The sequence below is a fragment of the Trichoderma ghanense genome (assembly GCF_004382785.1).
Source record: "Trichoderma ghanense strain CCMA-1212 chromosome Unknown scaffold_12, whole genome shotgun sequence".
Taxonomy (NCBI): domain Eukaryota; kingdom Fungi; phylum Ascomycota; class Sordariomycetes; order Hypocreales; family Hypocreaceae; genus Trichoderma; species Trichoderma ghanense.
Window position 1 is genome coordinate 22814 of NW_027395675.1, and position 12808 is coordinate 35621.

The following is a 12808-nucleotide window of genomic DNA, read 5'->3' on the forward strand; positions in this document are numbered from 1 at the left end:
TTCTAGATGGGAGGTTTTTATGAATATATGTGATATGTCCAATTTGATGACTGGCAATTTCCTCAAGAGAAACGTGCAGCCGACTGCTGTGGACCGACGAAGAATATTGTCAAGGAAAAGGCTCCTGACATGACGTCTTCCCTCGCGGGATTACTTTGGTGAGGTTCTTTGCTGAACTGTGGTGGCATGCACTCTGTATCTACCTATTACATGGGCGCCTAGCCGTAGATTTCTCTTCATGAAAAACAAATCTCATCGCCTTTTTTTGGTACCTTGGACATCTGCCACGTACAGGTAACGTAATACGGCCAGGCCAAGGTAGGTTAAGAATGTCATGAGTAGAGGCCACGCCACGAGGGAGAACCACCTTGGGAGGATTGGATGGCTTGTGTGGTTCTTTATTAGCGGTCCCTGGTCCGCGGGAGCGTTCAAAGCGTCGGGCAAGGGGCCCTTGTTCTGGTGTTGTGGGAATATTAGTCGAATCGCAAATTAGTGGTAATGCTATTACCGGCAGTGACAACGTTGTTGCAAAGGCATTGACTATCTAGTCCCGGATGTGGAGGTTTTCTTCGAGCTGAAGAGAAAGAGGAAGTGGAAGTATCTTGGCTCTTGGTGATGACTTGTCGCCGCAACTTTTGCTTTCTTTGCCATATTGCTTGTTTCCTCGTTTCGAGGGTATGGCTGTGTCTCGTGTTTCGTGAGATTAGCGAAGGATGGTGTTGTGTGCTAACCTCGTAACGGGGGTGGGCGGCAAGTGGATGGATGTGATGGGTGAGGTGGTGGTGCGATACCTCATGATGGGATTGCGGCTGTGTATATGTACTTGTATGGGTTTCATATGGGGTGGTCGTGAATAAATGTCGCTTTCGACAACACTTGACAGCGTGGATTATGTAGGTACGTATCTGTTGCTGAAGAGTACAAAGACAAGGCTGAGATATGAGGCCCACTGAGAGGCGCGATGTAGGAGTGACAGCGCCAAGGGTGAGGCAATGATTGAAGTCAGGGGCAGATACAGGTACGCTATCCAATGGTTGCTGACGGCCTTTTTGAATCGCACTACATGTACGCAAGGGAATGGTAGGGATTAGACAACTACTGGAACTACTACCTGCCCCCAAGCCGATACGTCGTATTATATGAATTTCGATTGTCAAAAGAAGACATGAAGAAAAAGAGAAGAAGAGAAGAGAAAGGGACTTTGTTGGCTGTTTGCGTGGATGGTAAACCTGATGTCTCGGTGTGAATGGGGATATCGCTGAATGCAGGTGCTGCGTGTGCTGCCCATGGCAGGTCTCGGCCAAGTCCCTGCTCAGGTCGTATAGACTTACAGTGAACGTTTGCATTTGGTGGCAGAACTGGGGTACCATGTGTTCAGTGTGAAACAGTTGTATGTCGTACAAGACGATGCGATCAACCGCCAGTCGTGCAATGCCGCACTCGCTACTTCGTACTTCAAACTGTATGTATACCTCATGAGGTTGATGGTGTCGGGTTTGAACGGGTGATGGGGCTCAAATGGGAAATGACTGACTTCTTGTACATATCTCGATACGGCAAGCCGACAACTACTAAGCCTCGTACAAGCATCACAGCACGAACACGAGACTCTGAGATGAAGCAGTAGCCAACGATCGCATGGCATGATGAGCAGACAAACACGAACCGAGCTTTACGGGTTCGCCAAAGGGTGTTGTGCAGAATGCAGCAAGTAGCCAGTTCAATCGTATCGTACCTGGTACCATCACCTACGGGGGATCCCGCCTGAAATTTCGCCTCCAGCTTTGCCAGCCCTTTTTCGGCCTCTTTTCGTGGAAACCTGAAATTTTTCATGCTCTCATCTGTCGAGCTGATTGGCCGGGGGCCCCTGAACCAAAGACAGGCTACCCGGTCCCGTCAACTGCGTTCGACTGCTGGTGCCCACTGATCACAGGGCGGGCCCCAGCCTTGGACGGTCGAGGGTCTGTCTGTCGGCTCCATTCGAATGCGATCAAATGGCTCTCGAGGGCTTCGTGTTGCCGTGCAGCAGAAAGAACCCGGGATGCTAGCCTACCTGAGTAGCCAAGGTACCTTGCCTAGTTGCCACATGTCTGTGGTCGTCACCCCAATCGAGAGCTGCAACCAGTTGAGCATGGCCGTCTTGTCAAGCCCCGTTCAAAGTGCTCTCGGGTTCCATGGATGTTCACTGTCGTCGCACAAGAGCCCTGATTCGCCGGCCGGGATGGACCCCTCCAATGGATTACTGGGTAAGGTAGTGCTTCAGCGCCTCAGCCCGGGCTTCAGGGGCCACTTTGGGGTCGGCATGCCGCTAAGCCCAGCGCGCTAAAGGCCTCGCTCGATCCGTCTCGAAATGAGGTACAGGCAGCTGCAGCATGAACGGAGCGGCAGTACTTGCGCCGCCGTGCTCATCTGCTGCCCGCAGCGCGTACCGGCGTCGTGACATCTGGACACCTTGTGCTGGCAGGTGGTCGTACTTTAGATCCATCCAGCCCGAACCTCATTTTCCTCCTCCCCCTTTCCCTTCCATCCTCCCGCAACCACCGCGTCTTTTCTTCCTCCCGAGCCGACTCTCGAGTCTCTGCCCTGCGAGCATTGCACCGTCGCTCGTTCTTCTCTACGCTCACTTACCCAACATACTAGTTTATTTCTTGCCTTCTTCTACCTGCTTCTTAACGATTACCCCCTTTGAACACCACGAATCCTTTGCACTCCAGCTTCGTCGCATACATTCACCATGAAGGGTAGGACGCGCCTGTTCCCAGTCTGCCTCTCATTGGCTTTCGCCCCAGCCCCAATGGCAAGGCTTGCTGCTGACAATCTCTCTCCCCTGCGCAGGACTTATTCTTGTCGGCGGCTTTGGCACTCGCCTTCGCCCTCTCGTACGTCCACGCCAGCGCCAGCAGCGATCCGACCTGCATCCCACCACCACCGCATTGTCGCGAATGGGGGGAGACATGGAGGGGAACCATTAGAAGCGCAGCCTCTCACCCCCGAGAATCTCCACTGACCGTTGTGCCACGCCATCTAGACCCTGACGCTCCCCAAGCCTCTGGTTGAGTTCTGCAACAAGCCCATGATCGTGCACCAGATTGAGGCTCTTGTCGCCGCTGGCGTGACCGACATTGTCCTCGCCGTCAACTACCGCCCAGAAATCATGGAAAAGTTCCTGGCCGAGGTGAGTCCTGCACATCACACCCTTTGACCCCTCACTACAACCACCCTTGCCTTTTCGCCTGCCCATTCGCTGCACCAAGCTTTTGTGCCCCCTCCCCTTCCAACTGAGCATCCCCCCCATTTCCCCTCCAATGACGATGGACGCAATCGCTGATTGCGTACGCTCGACCGTTTAGTACGAGGAGAAATACAACATCAACATTGAGTTCTCCGTCGAGTCGGAGCCCCTCGACACCGGCGGCCCCCTCAAGCTTGCTGAGGGCATCCTTGCCAAGGACGACTCGCCCTTCTTCGTCCTCAACTCCGACGTCATCTGCGACTACCCCTTCAAGGAGCTTCTCGAGTTCCACAAGGCCCACGGCGATGAGGGTACCATTGTCGTCACCAAAGTCGAGGAGCCGTCCAAGTACGGTGTCGTCGTCCACAAGCCCAACCATCCGTCCCGCATCGACCGCTTCGTAGAGAAGCCCGTCGAGTTCGTCGGCAACCGCATCAATGCCGGCATGTACATCTTCAACACCTCCGTCCTGAAGCGCATCGAGCTTCGCCCCACGTCGATCGAGAAGGAGACGTTCCCCGCCATGGTTGCCGACAACCAGCTGCACTCGTTCGACCTCGAGGGCTTCTGGATGGACGTTGGCCAGCCCAAGGACTTCCTCAGCGGCACCTGCCTGTATCTGTCCTCCCTCACCAAGAAGGGCAGCAAGGAGCTGACCCCTCCCACCGAGCCCTACGTCCACGGCGGAAACGTCCTGATTCACCCTTCGGCCAAGATTGGAAAGAACTGCAGAATAGGCCCCAATGTCACCATTGGCCCGGACGTCGTCGTCGGTGACGGTGTCCGCCTGCAGCGATGCGTCCTCCTCAAGGGCTCCAAGGTCAAGGACCACGCTTGGGTCAAGTCGACGATTGTTGGCTGGAACAGCACCGTCGGTCGCTGGGCCCGCCTCGAGAACGTGACTGTTCTCGGTGACGACGTGACCATTGGCGACGAGATCTACGTCAACGGCGGCAGCGTCCTGCCTCACAAGTCCATCAAGGCCAACGTCGACGTCCCCGCCATCATTATGTGATTTAATTCATGTCGTCACGCATCCTCAGCTCGCATGTTTATTTCCCATGCGCTGCTTTTCGCAATGATCTTTGTTTCCCCTTTGGAACCCATCTTTCTTCTTTTCACTTGACTTTTATCTTTTTTTCTTCTTCTTTTTTAAACCCCATTTACGCCTTCCCGCACACTCACCACTCCTCCGCTATTCTCAAAAGATACCCTATATCGGTGGGGGAAACAGTCTTTGAGAGAAAAAACCAAGCCACGTTTTATATATTATTACTACTAGTCTCGACATCTTTTTCTTCTTCCTTCTCCTTTTCAGAGAAAAAGATGTCGTGTGCGCTTATGTTGAGCCCCAAGTATATTGTTTGGCGTCTCGGGGAACCGGTTGGCAAAGCATTCTTGGAGGGACAGGGAGAAGGGGCTGAGGTTGAGAAGAGCTATGACGGACGAGGCACTCGAGATTCACATGTATGAAAAGATGATAGCGTAGCGAATGAAGTGAATTTACGCTTGCGCCGAACGTGTTCGTTTTCGTTGACGCGATTGCTTTGGTCAGATGATCCAGTTCAACCAGATCAACTGCTCGAAGACGAAGTTCGGGCGCTTCCATGGCGGCCTCAACAAACTCTACAGATATTGTCCATCAAAAGCGAGCAGTTCTCATCTCGATTGCTGAGACGTTATTTCCGCTCACTTGTTGTTTCCATCAAGATTCTCGGTGACTGTAGGTGCTGTCAAGTCCTTGCCATGACGCAATGTACCTTTGGATTATCGCAGCAAGGACGAAGAAGGTGCCTTATCGCCAAGCCCATGATCGCGTTTCACGCTCCGTCAGGGAAGGAGCTCTGCAAGACTTTGCCCATGCGCCCTCTGGCACAATACAGAAATTGGGAAGCCGCGAAGAAGGGGAGGAGCGAAGGAGAAGAGGGGAAACGCAGGCCTGCCCACTCAAACTTTTCTTGTTGCCCTCTGCTTCTCTTTCTTCATTTTTCAGGTCTTCCTCATTCTATGCATTCTACAGACATCGTTACTTTATCGAGAGTCTCTTCTGCGAAGCCGTTGTTTGTTTGATGCTTCTCTCTTCACTTTCTGTTCCGCTTCTTTCTCAATACCCGGAGATTCTTCACCCACCCAGAGGCTGAGAGAAGCACTTGCAAGCCTCTCCACTACAGCACTTCACATTTTCCCCCGAAACGTCCACAGTTTTACCCAGAACAAGCCGACATCCTTCGTCAAGATGGGCGAGTGGTTGAGACCCGCTCATTGGGCGCCGCCGAGCATGTTTGTCTTGAACATCGCAAGTTGGGTGAGGAGCCGTGGGCTGATGCTTTTTACAGGATTCCTCCATCGAGAGACCCGCGTGCCGTTCAGAAACGGTCGAGCGATGAGATGGACGCGGCAGATGAGGCGGAGCCTGCCTTCAAGCGTCCTGCGCTTGCGGAGAGGCTGGAGGCTGTTGCGAGGCAAGATGTTGCGATGAGTGAGGCTGCGGCCGGGGTTGCGATATGCCCCCATATGCAGAAGCGTCCATGGCGTCAAGAGGATGCGTTTAGTGATACGACATTGTGGCCAATGGATGATGAGTGTTCGTCTACACTCGGGTCGGGGTATTTCCAGGAATTGAGTATGGAAAAGTATATCAGGATATCCAGGCCCCAAGATACAGACGGAGCATATTGGTACAAAAGGATGGGGCCAATCCACCAGGGCCATCCTCCGCCATGCAGCCTCCACGAGATATCCATTCAGGACATGAAACTTCTTCCTGGCAAGACATTTTTCTACATCGACGAGATGATCAACTCGATCAAGAACGAAGTGAAAGGGGCCGACGGGGAGCCCCTTGTATTCGAACTTTTTGCAGCAGTCGCCCACGCTGGTTGTAGCGGTCATGACAATTGGGGTCCGAAGTTTCAATTCTTCCAATTGGAAGACTTGTTTGGAGGACCGCCCTATATCACAGGCCTGAAGGCGTTCACGTATCATGACTATTATGAGTCAAGTGAGATCCTCAGAGCAACAAAGGCCGATGACAAATGCTACTGCCTCTGCGAAGTTGTCCGAGACGGACAGTCGGAGCTCGGCTGGTCTCTCCTCATTCACGAGTTGCAGCCTGTCAGCTGGGAGACGATGCTGAGTGCCAATGCCAATATGGGGAAAATGACGGACGATGGTGTGGTGGAGAGACAGACCAAATTGAGCGTGAGCGAAGAGTTTTGGTGAAGGCTTTGTTTCCCAGCCTGTTGAGGTGCGGTTGGATGCGACATCATCCTTTCGCAGAATGCTGTTGTTCTATTCATATTGCTGCTTCGTTCGTCTATGTTGTTTATTCTGAAAGCACTTCTAAATGTAATGGCATTTTACAGCCTCTTTTCTAGCCATCTCTCTTCACATCTCCTTGTTTGCCTTGAAGAGTGAGGCATCTACCGACCCTGCTCTACGAGTACTTGTGTATGTTTTGGAGTCTATAGTCGCATTCCGTGCATTCAATAGGTAAGGAGAACACAAGACGTCTCATCAGTTTCTCGTTTTGAAGAAGGGCGCGAGTTCCCGCACCATCATTTGGCGCAGCTCACGCTGCTCCTCTTCGGAGGGAACCTTGAGGCTGCCGTGACGCCGGCGCCAGCTCTCGTCCGTCTCGCGCAGTTGAGCGTCCGGGTCCTGGCCGGTGGGATCGACGAATTGATAGGTGCGGTATTCGCAATTCGTCCAGCTTGTGGCTATATTGACACTTTGGTTAGTGGGACGACAGCCGAGTTTCTCCCACTTCTTTCACCTCTTCCTCCTCATCCTTCTTCTTTCAAATTCAGAGTGCTGGAAGTGAAAAGGGGGGGCGATTGCGTCTTACGATATGTGCTAGTAATGCCATGCCACTCCTCGGTCAAAAAGTGCAGAAACGCGCCGTGCGAAACCGCGACAACATGCGCATCGTCGTCGCCGTCGTCTCCCAATCCAGCGGCAATCTCTCTCAGCGCTCGCCTCGCGTCCCTTGCCCTAGTCGCCAACTTTTCCAGCGTGGGCTCAAAGTAGCTTCCCTCGCCCTTGAAGTTCCATCCCTCGCGCATCCTGCTCAAGTCGACCTTTTCGCCGAATTCCTCTTTCAGCTTGTCGATGGACGAGCCGGTGTCGGAGGGCGCATCGGAGACTTCCTGGAGGGTGTCGAGGGCGATGACTGGGAGGAGGTGGGCTTGGTTGTTGTCGTCGTCGGAGGAGGGAGCAAAGGCGTGGAGGCAGGTGTACAGGGTGCGGCGCATGCCGGAGGCGACGAGGGCGCGGAGATGGGCGTGGTGCGGGAAGGAGGAGCGGAGGGAGGCGCATTGCTGGATGCCGAGGGGGGTGAGGTCCGGGTCGGGGAGCTTCTCGTTTTCGGGGGAGAGGTTGTGGTAGCCTTGGGCGTGGCGGACGAGGTGGATTGTGGGAGGCATGTTGTTGTGTGTGTTGTGTGTATGTATGAGAGGTATTGTCTGTGTGTGGGTTGGAGGGAATGGAGGATGAGGGATGAGGGATGAGGGATGAGGAGGGGGGAGGGGGAGGGGTTGTTGGTGATGGGGTTATGAGAGGTTTTGAGAGGAGGTTCTGGGAGAAAAAGGGAGGAGAGGTGGTTGAAGTATTGAGATATGAAATACGATATATGGAGAGAAAAAGGATCGCGATGACGGCCACCGAGAACAAGGCACCAACACACTTTACTACTTGATCTAACTATGTACTGTACTAACTTGGCACTCGGCTCGCCTACTACCTCATCTGAACATGCTAAAACCCACAATCCCGCAAAAATCCACCCGTTTACGGAGCAAGTTCGTTGGTACGGGCAGGCACCGATGACTCGAAAGCCCCCCCCCCAAAAAAAAGACTGGGCAGCGGAGAGGGTCGCCCGGCTCCGAAGGGCGAAAGAAAAGCCAAGGGCAAGGTTTCCCCCATTCCCCTTCTTTTTCAGCTGTTTGATTTTCTGCGCTCCGGAGCCGGCGAGGGTCCCGCTTTGTTAACGACATTTGCCTTCTTTAACCAACTTAGATACTACGTTACCAGTCTATTGCTTTGCTGGTTGGGATGCTATGCTACCTTGGTAGGTAGCTTACTATAGTAGCTTACATTTAGCTGGGACAAAACGAGGGAACCAGTTTCTCTTAGTAAGATGTTGCTTTGTCCAACGCTTAGTAGTATAGATGTCTGACGTCCAATGTGTGAAATTGCAAGCAAGTTATTGCGGCTTCGTGCTAAGACTACGGGCAACGCGGGTTATCCCAATTGGTAAATTCCGACTTTGAGTGATGACGGGGACCTACATACACTCAGGCTCTTTGGCTAGTTGGAGTGAGCTAACCTCTTAGTGTCAGAGATCCCGTGTATAAATGAGTGGACAGGATGAATGCTTGGGCCTATCTTGCCTCCCTAGATCGGAGCACCTCTTTTTGAAATGGTATTTCGGACAAGATCACTAAACAAGAAACATCCCCAGGTTTCGTCAAAGAAGAAAAAGTTCATTCCGACAGGGCTACAGAAACACTCCATGACAACATCACCAATTTACTGCCCAGCCGTCGTAGAGAAAACGCCACATCAGAGTGATATAGAAAAGTATAGTAATAAGTAAACTCCCCATTGTCACTTTTAGCCCGCATCATCATGATAAAAATTGCCGCCTTTATTCCTTTCACCACCAAGGTACATTGTAGATGAAGAAAACTCACAACTCGATAAGTGCCTCCTCCTGAACCGGCTGTTGGCGCACAGGCTCCTGCTGGGGTACAGAGGGCATCGAATATTGCGAGTATCCAGCCCAGTCAGGCGGAGGGGCCGGCGGTTGCTGCTGCTGCTGTGGCATGGCAGCCTGGTAGGGGGATCCTTGAGGTATATCCTGCTGGAACGGCTGGGGCGGTGTCGCAGCAGAGGGAGCCTGAGAGTGGGCAGGCATGTGAGGAGGTGCTGCATGTGGTGGTTGTGAGAGCTGAGCCGGGCTCTGAAGAGGAGTCGCTTGCGTGTGTGCAGACACTGAGCCCCTTTGGTATGGCACAGGCGACTGGTTCAGGTTGGGGTACGGCGATGGACTTGCGTCCGGAGCTGAGCCGGGGGCGGATGGTCCCGTGGGAGCGGCCTGTAAAGGCTGTGCGGTGTTGAAGTAGTAGGAGGCGTTGGGGTCTGTCGACGGTGACGCGGCTGCTTGCTGAGGGTACTGTCTTTGATCTTCCGGGGTCTCCTGCGGCTGCTGTTGGTACGGCTCGGGAGCGGACGGGGCCCTGTTGTTCCAGCCGTCGGGCGTCTGCATCTGTTGCTGGGGGGCATAAGGTCCGGCATTGGCATCGGGAGCTGGCATCCCAGCATAGGGCGGATAAGGGGACTGCGGCATGGCATGTTGAGGTGGCATTTGGTACAGCTGCTGGCCTGATGGTCCATAACCTGGCTGCTGGCCTGTGTAAAAGTTCTCGGCACCGACAGAGTTGCTCGGCGCATGGGAAGGTATTGAAGGGTAGGGTCCGGAGGATTGGCGAGGAGGTGGCAGGTTGTACCCGCCGAGACTCTGCTGGCTGTATGCCTTTGATAGGCGGTCTTCCAGCATACGGTCATAGTATCTGACAACGGTAGACAGCTTGGCATGGAGATCGAGGAGAGTGTCTATTCGCATCGTTAGCCATCAATAGCACGTAGCGGGATTGTCAAGGCCGTTCTCACCATGCTTGCTCATCGTCTCGCCATATGTCCGCGCCAGCTTGGGGCGCAACGATCCGATGCTGTCGTACAGCTCCTGGATCTGGGGCTCTCGTAGAATCGTGCCCGGAGGTTGAGTCTGGAGCCGGTCAACCAGCGTGGCAAACAGATTGATATTCTCCGCCTCAACCGGTGTCAGTTCATAGTCGTTCTTGGGCAGCGTGAAAGTGGCAGGGGAAGAGGCGGCGGGTCCCGAGGTCTGCTCCTTCAACGCGGCAGCATGCCTCTTCTTCTGCTCTTCCATGTCTGCCAGAGAGGCGGCAATCGCAGCTTTCAAGTCCTCGTCCTCCTCTTCAAACTGCTTCGTGGCGGCGGCATCTCCTCCCGCTGTCTTGGGTCCGTTGTTGGTCGGCGGCTGAACCCTTCCGCGGGAACCGTTGTTGACTTCCTCCAAGCTCATAGCCAACGCTTTCTTGAGGTCCTCATCAAATCCGTCGTCGACGCGCGCATTCCGGGGCTGCATGGCAGATGTGCTGCGAGTCTTGTGAGGATATGTCGGTGTGCGATCGAGGGATGGTATCGGCTCTTTGAACCCCTTGTTCGTGAGCTTAGCATAGCACCCGTCATCTACCCGCACAGGGGTGAGAATCCCCAGGTGAGGCAGAGGGAGCGATTTGCTGGAACACTGCTGGTCAAAGCAGTTGCCGCAGTTTCGGCAGTGATGTTTTCGGTTGGTAAACGTAAAGGGCGTTCGACATCGCATACAGACGTCCGAATCGATCCACTCCGGGGGCTTTGCGACGCTGCCGTTAGCTGACAGTCCCGGTGCTGCCCAAGATGGTGATGAACTTCTTACCGCGCTGCTGTCAATCATGCTACTCGCTACCGTCACTCGCGGAGGAAACTGATACCCCTCTCGCTGCAAGCGCTTGTACACTTCGCCGATATAGGAGAGCTCGTATCGACCTTCTGTGGCACCGGCCCATGACTGGATCAGCTCGAGGATCTTGGACTTGACTTCGGCGTTGACGGCTACGGGCCCGACGGCTTGGAGGAGCGAGATCAGGTTGTCCATGAACTCGCGGGAGGCGATTTCCGTTAGGAAGTGAGACCCGCCGTTCTTGACGCAAGTGTCGGTAAGCTGCAGGTGGAGAGCTGTGTCAAATCATTGCTCGAGCTCCAGCTGGACAGGGCGGAAACTAAATAAAAGGGCATGGCGGGTGAACATACGTTGAGGGCGCTCAGCTGCGTGTTTGGATTTCGGTTGCCGATGCGCCGCTTGAGCGACCGCATGGCTTCTTTGGGCGCAACCGTCTTGGACCTGATGACGTCGGAGATCTCGAGGTTGAGCGCGATGTCTTCCCTACACGCATCGTGGTCAGCTCGTCAGTCGCTCGCAAAGTTCGCCGCTGGAGGCCGCCGTACAAACTGCTGCTCGTGGCCTTGTCGATCTGCTCGTCCAGGGCCGTGTTGGCCGAGGTGGACCACCAGCTCATCATGATGGCGGTTTGGCTGGAGGGGCTGCGCGTCACTCGGCGGAAGGACAGCGGGATGTTTCGGGGTCGGAGATGCAATGAGGACGAGGAGAAGCAAGAGGCTGAGGGTAGAAAAGGAGAAGAAGCGGCAGAGCTGAAGCGAGATGGCGAGCCTGGACGAGGCGGTTGTTGTGCCTTGGCGGTTGATGCTTGTCTACCTGTGCTAGTAGGTAGGTACCTCCTTCGGCTCCGCTGACGACGTCGTGAGGTTGCGTCACGGCCGCCGAGGAGGCACCAGCCGGAATAGCGGTTAATCCGTTGTAGACGCCAGCCCGTTCCTGAGCCTGTAATAACTGTAAATTGACGTGTGCAACCGCGCAAATGGGGCGTCGCCTTGCCGTGCATGTGGTGAATCGGAACAATGTGTGTCTTTGCAGCAATGCGGGTGCTTGTTGCAGACGCATACTGCAATACGGGACCCTTTATTCCTTTCATTTTCATTCGAGTGTTACTTTTGCCCTTTGAGCCGCGTATACCATGTATCATCCGCATGTAATAACGGGGTCGTATAAGATACGGACAGGCAGCCATCGCATCGATCTTCCACAGGAATCCAACTAATTCTGTCAGCTCCCTTATGAGGCAGTTACCATTGGCATTACCGGGCGGCTTTGTTCTTTGCGGTTCAGGGGTATCAAAGAACATCAGGGACTGAAATAAGGGCTTCTATGATACTACACTCATTACTTATAGGATGTTGCAGACTCTGATTGTCTGGCTGAAGTCATGGCAGATATCTCCTGTGTTTGGCGATAGGAGCGGCTCGTGTTAAGAGGAGCTTGTTGGTATTGCCATGAAGGAAGGTAAATGAATGGCGCATTCAGATCCATGTGCAATTCACGGCCTTTTCTTTTTCTGCCAGTGACAGTGACAGTAAGGACCACGCAAAATCCTAGGCGGTATATCCAAGAGAGCTCCAAACATTGAATAGAAGCTCATGACCGACATCGTGAACGAGATTCTGTAGCGATGAGAGACGGTCAACTCGGCGATGCTGAGTTGTGATTGGATGATGATTTAAGAGGGAGCATAGCCTTGCCATCTACAGCATAATCATGAGTGAGACGAAGTTGTATTGCAGCTACTCGTGCATTTACAAGGTCGTACCATGTCGGGTTCTTTACGGAAAACATGTCAAGAAGCAGAGACGAGCGTCAGCCAAGCCAATGACGACGACGGTTGTGGCTGATGCGTCCACTCTTTTGGCGGGCGCCGCTCGGAGGTACCTGCTCAGAGCCGCGGCCACATGCTGAGACGCTTCCAGGTACGCACTGCCGGGGGCAAGGTACTTGGCATCCCATGCAGATTAGCAAGCTACCAGCAGTATTCAAATAGAGTCCAATGTACCTCATACCCCACGTTCGTATGGCGACTGGCCCGCACTTGTACCTCC

General features: G+C 53.8%; 4 protein-coding genes across 4 annotated transcripts; 2 read left to right on the top strand and 2 right to left on the bottom strand.

Moving 5' to 3' along the window:
- Window positions 1–2734: 2734 nt before the first annotated feature.
- On the top strand, window positions 2735–4247 carry CCMA1212_008378 (Mannose-1-phosphate guanyltransferase; the record flags this gene model as incomplete). The annotated part of the gene is made up of 4 exons (XM_073705513.1): window positions 2735–2741; window positions 2836–2879; window positions 3029–3175; window positions 3351–4247. The coding sequence occupies 4 exons, from the start codon at window positions 2735–2737 to the stop codon at window positions 4245–4247; spliced, it is 1095 nt and encodes a 364-aa protein (XP_073555841.1).
- Window positions 4248–5468: 1221 nt separating this feature from the next.
- On the top strand, window positions 5469–6454 carry CCMA1212_008379 (uncharacterized protein; the record flags this gene model as incomplete). Its single annotated transcript, XM_073705514.1, has 2 exons — window positions 5469–5512; window positions 5569–6454. The coding sequence occupies 2 exons, from the start codon at window positions 5469–5471 to the stop codon at window positions 6452–6454; spliced, it is 930 nt and encodes a 309-aa protein (XP_073555842.1).
- Window positions 6455–6748: 294 nt separating this feature from the next.
- Window positions 6749–7656, bottom strand: CCMA1212_008380 (uncharacterized protein; the record flags this gene model as incomplete). Its single annotated transcript, XM_073705515.1, has 2 exons — window positions 6749–6951; window positions 7080–7656. 2 exons carry the CDS (start codon window positions 7654–7656, stop codon window positions 6749–6751), a joined length of 780 nt encoding a protein of 259 aa, XP_073555977.1.
- Window positions 7657–8921: 1265 nt separating this feature from the next.
- On the bottom strand, window positions 8922–11379 carry CCMA1212_008381 (Vacuolar protein sorting-associated protein 27; the record flags this gene model as incomplete). Its single annotated transcript, XM_073705516.1, has 4 exons — window positions 8922–9847; window positions 9905–11021; window positions 11111–11243; window positions 11306–11379. 4 exons carry the CDS (start codon window positions 11377–11379, stop codon window positions 8922–8924), a joined length of 2250 nt encoding a protein of 749 aa, XP_073555976.1.
- Between the last annotated feature and the right edge of the window lie 1429 nt (window positions 11380–12808).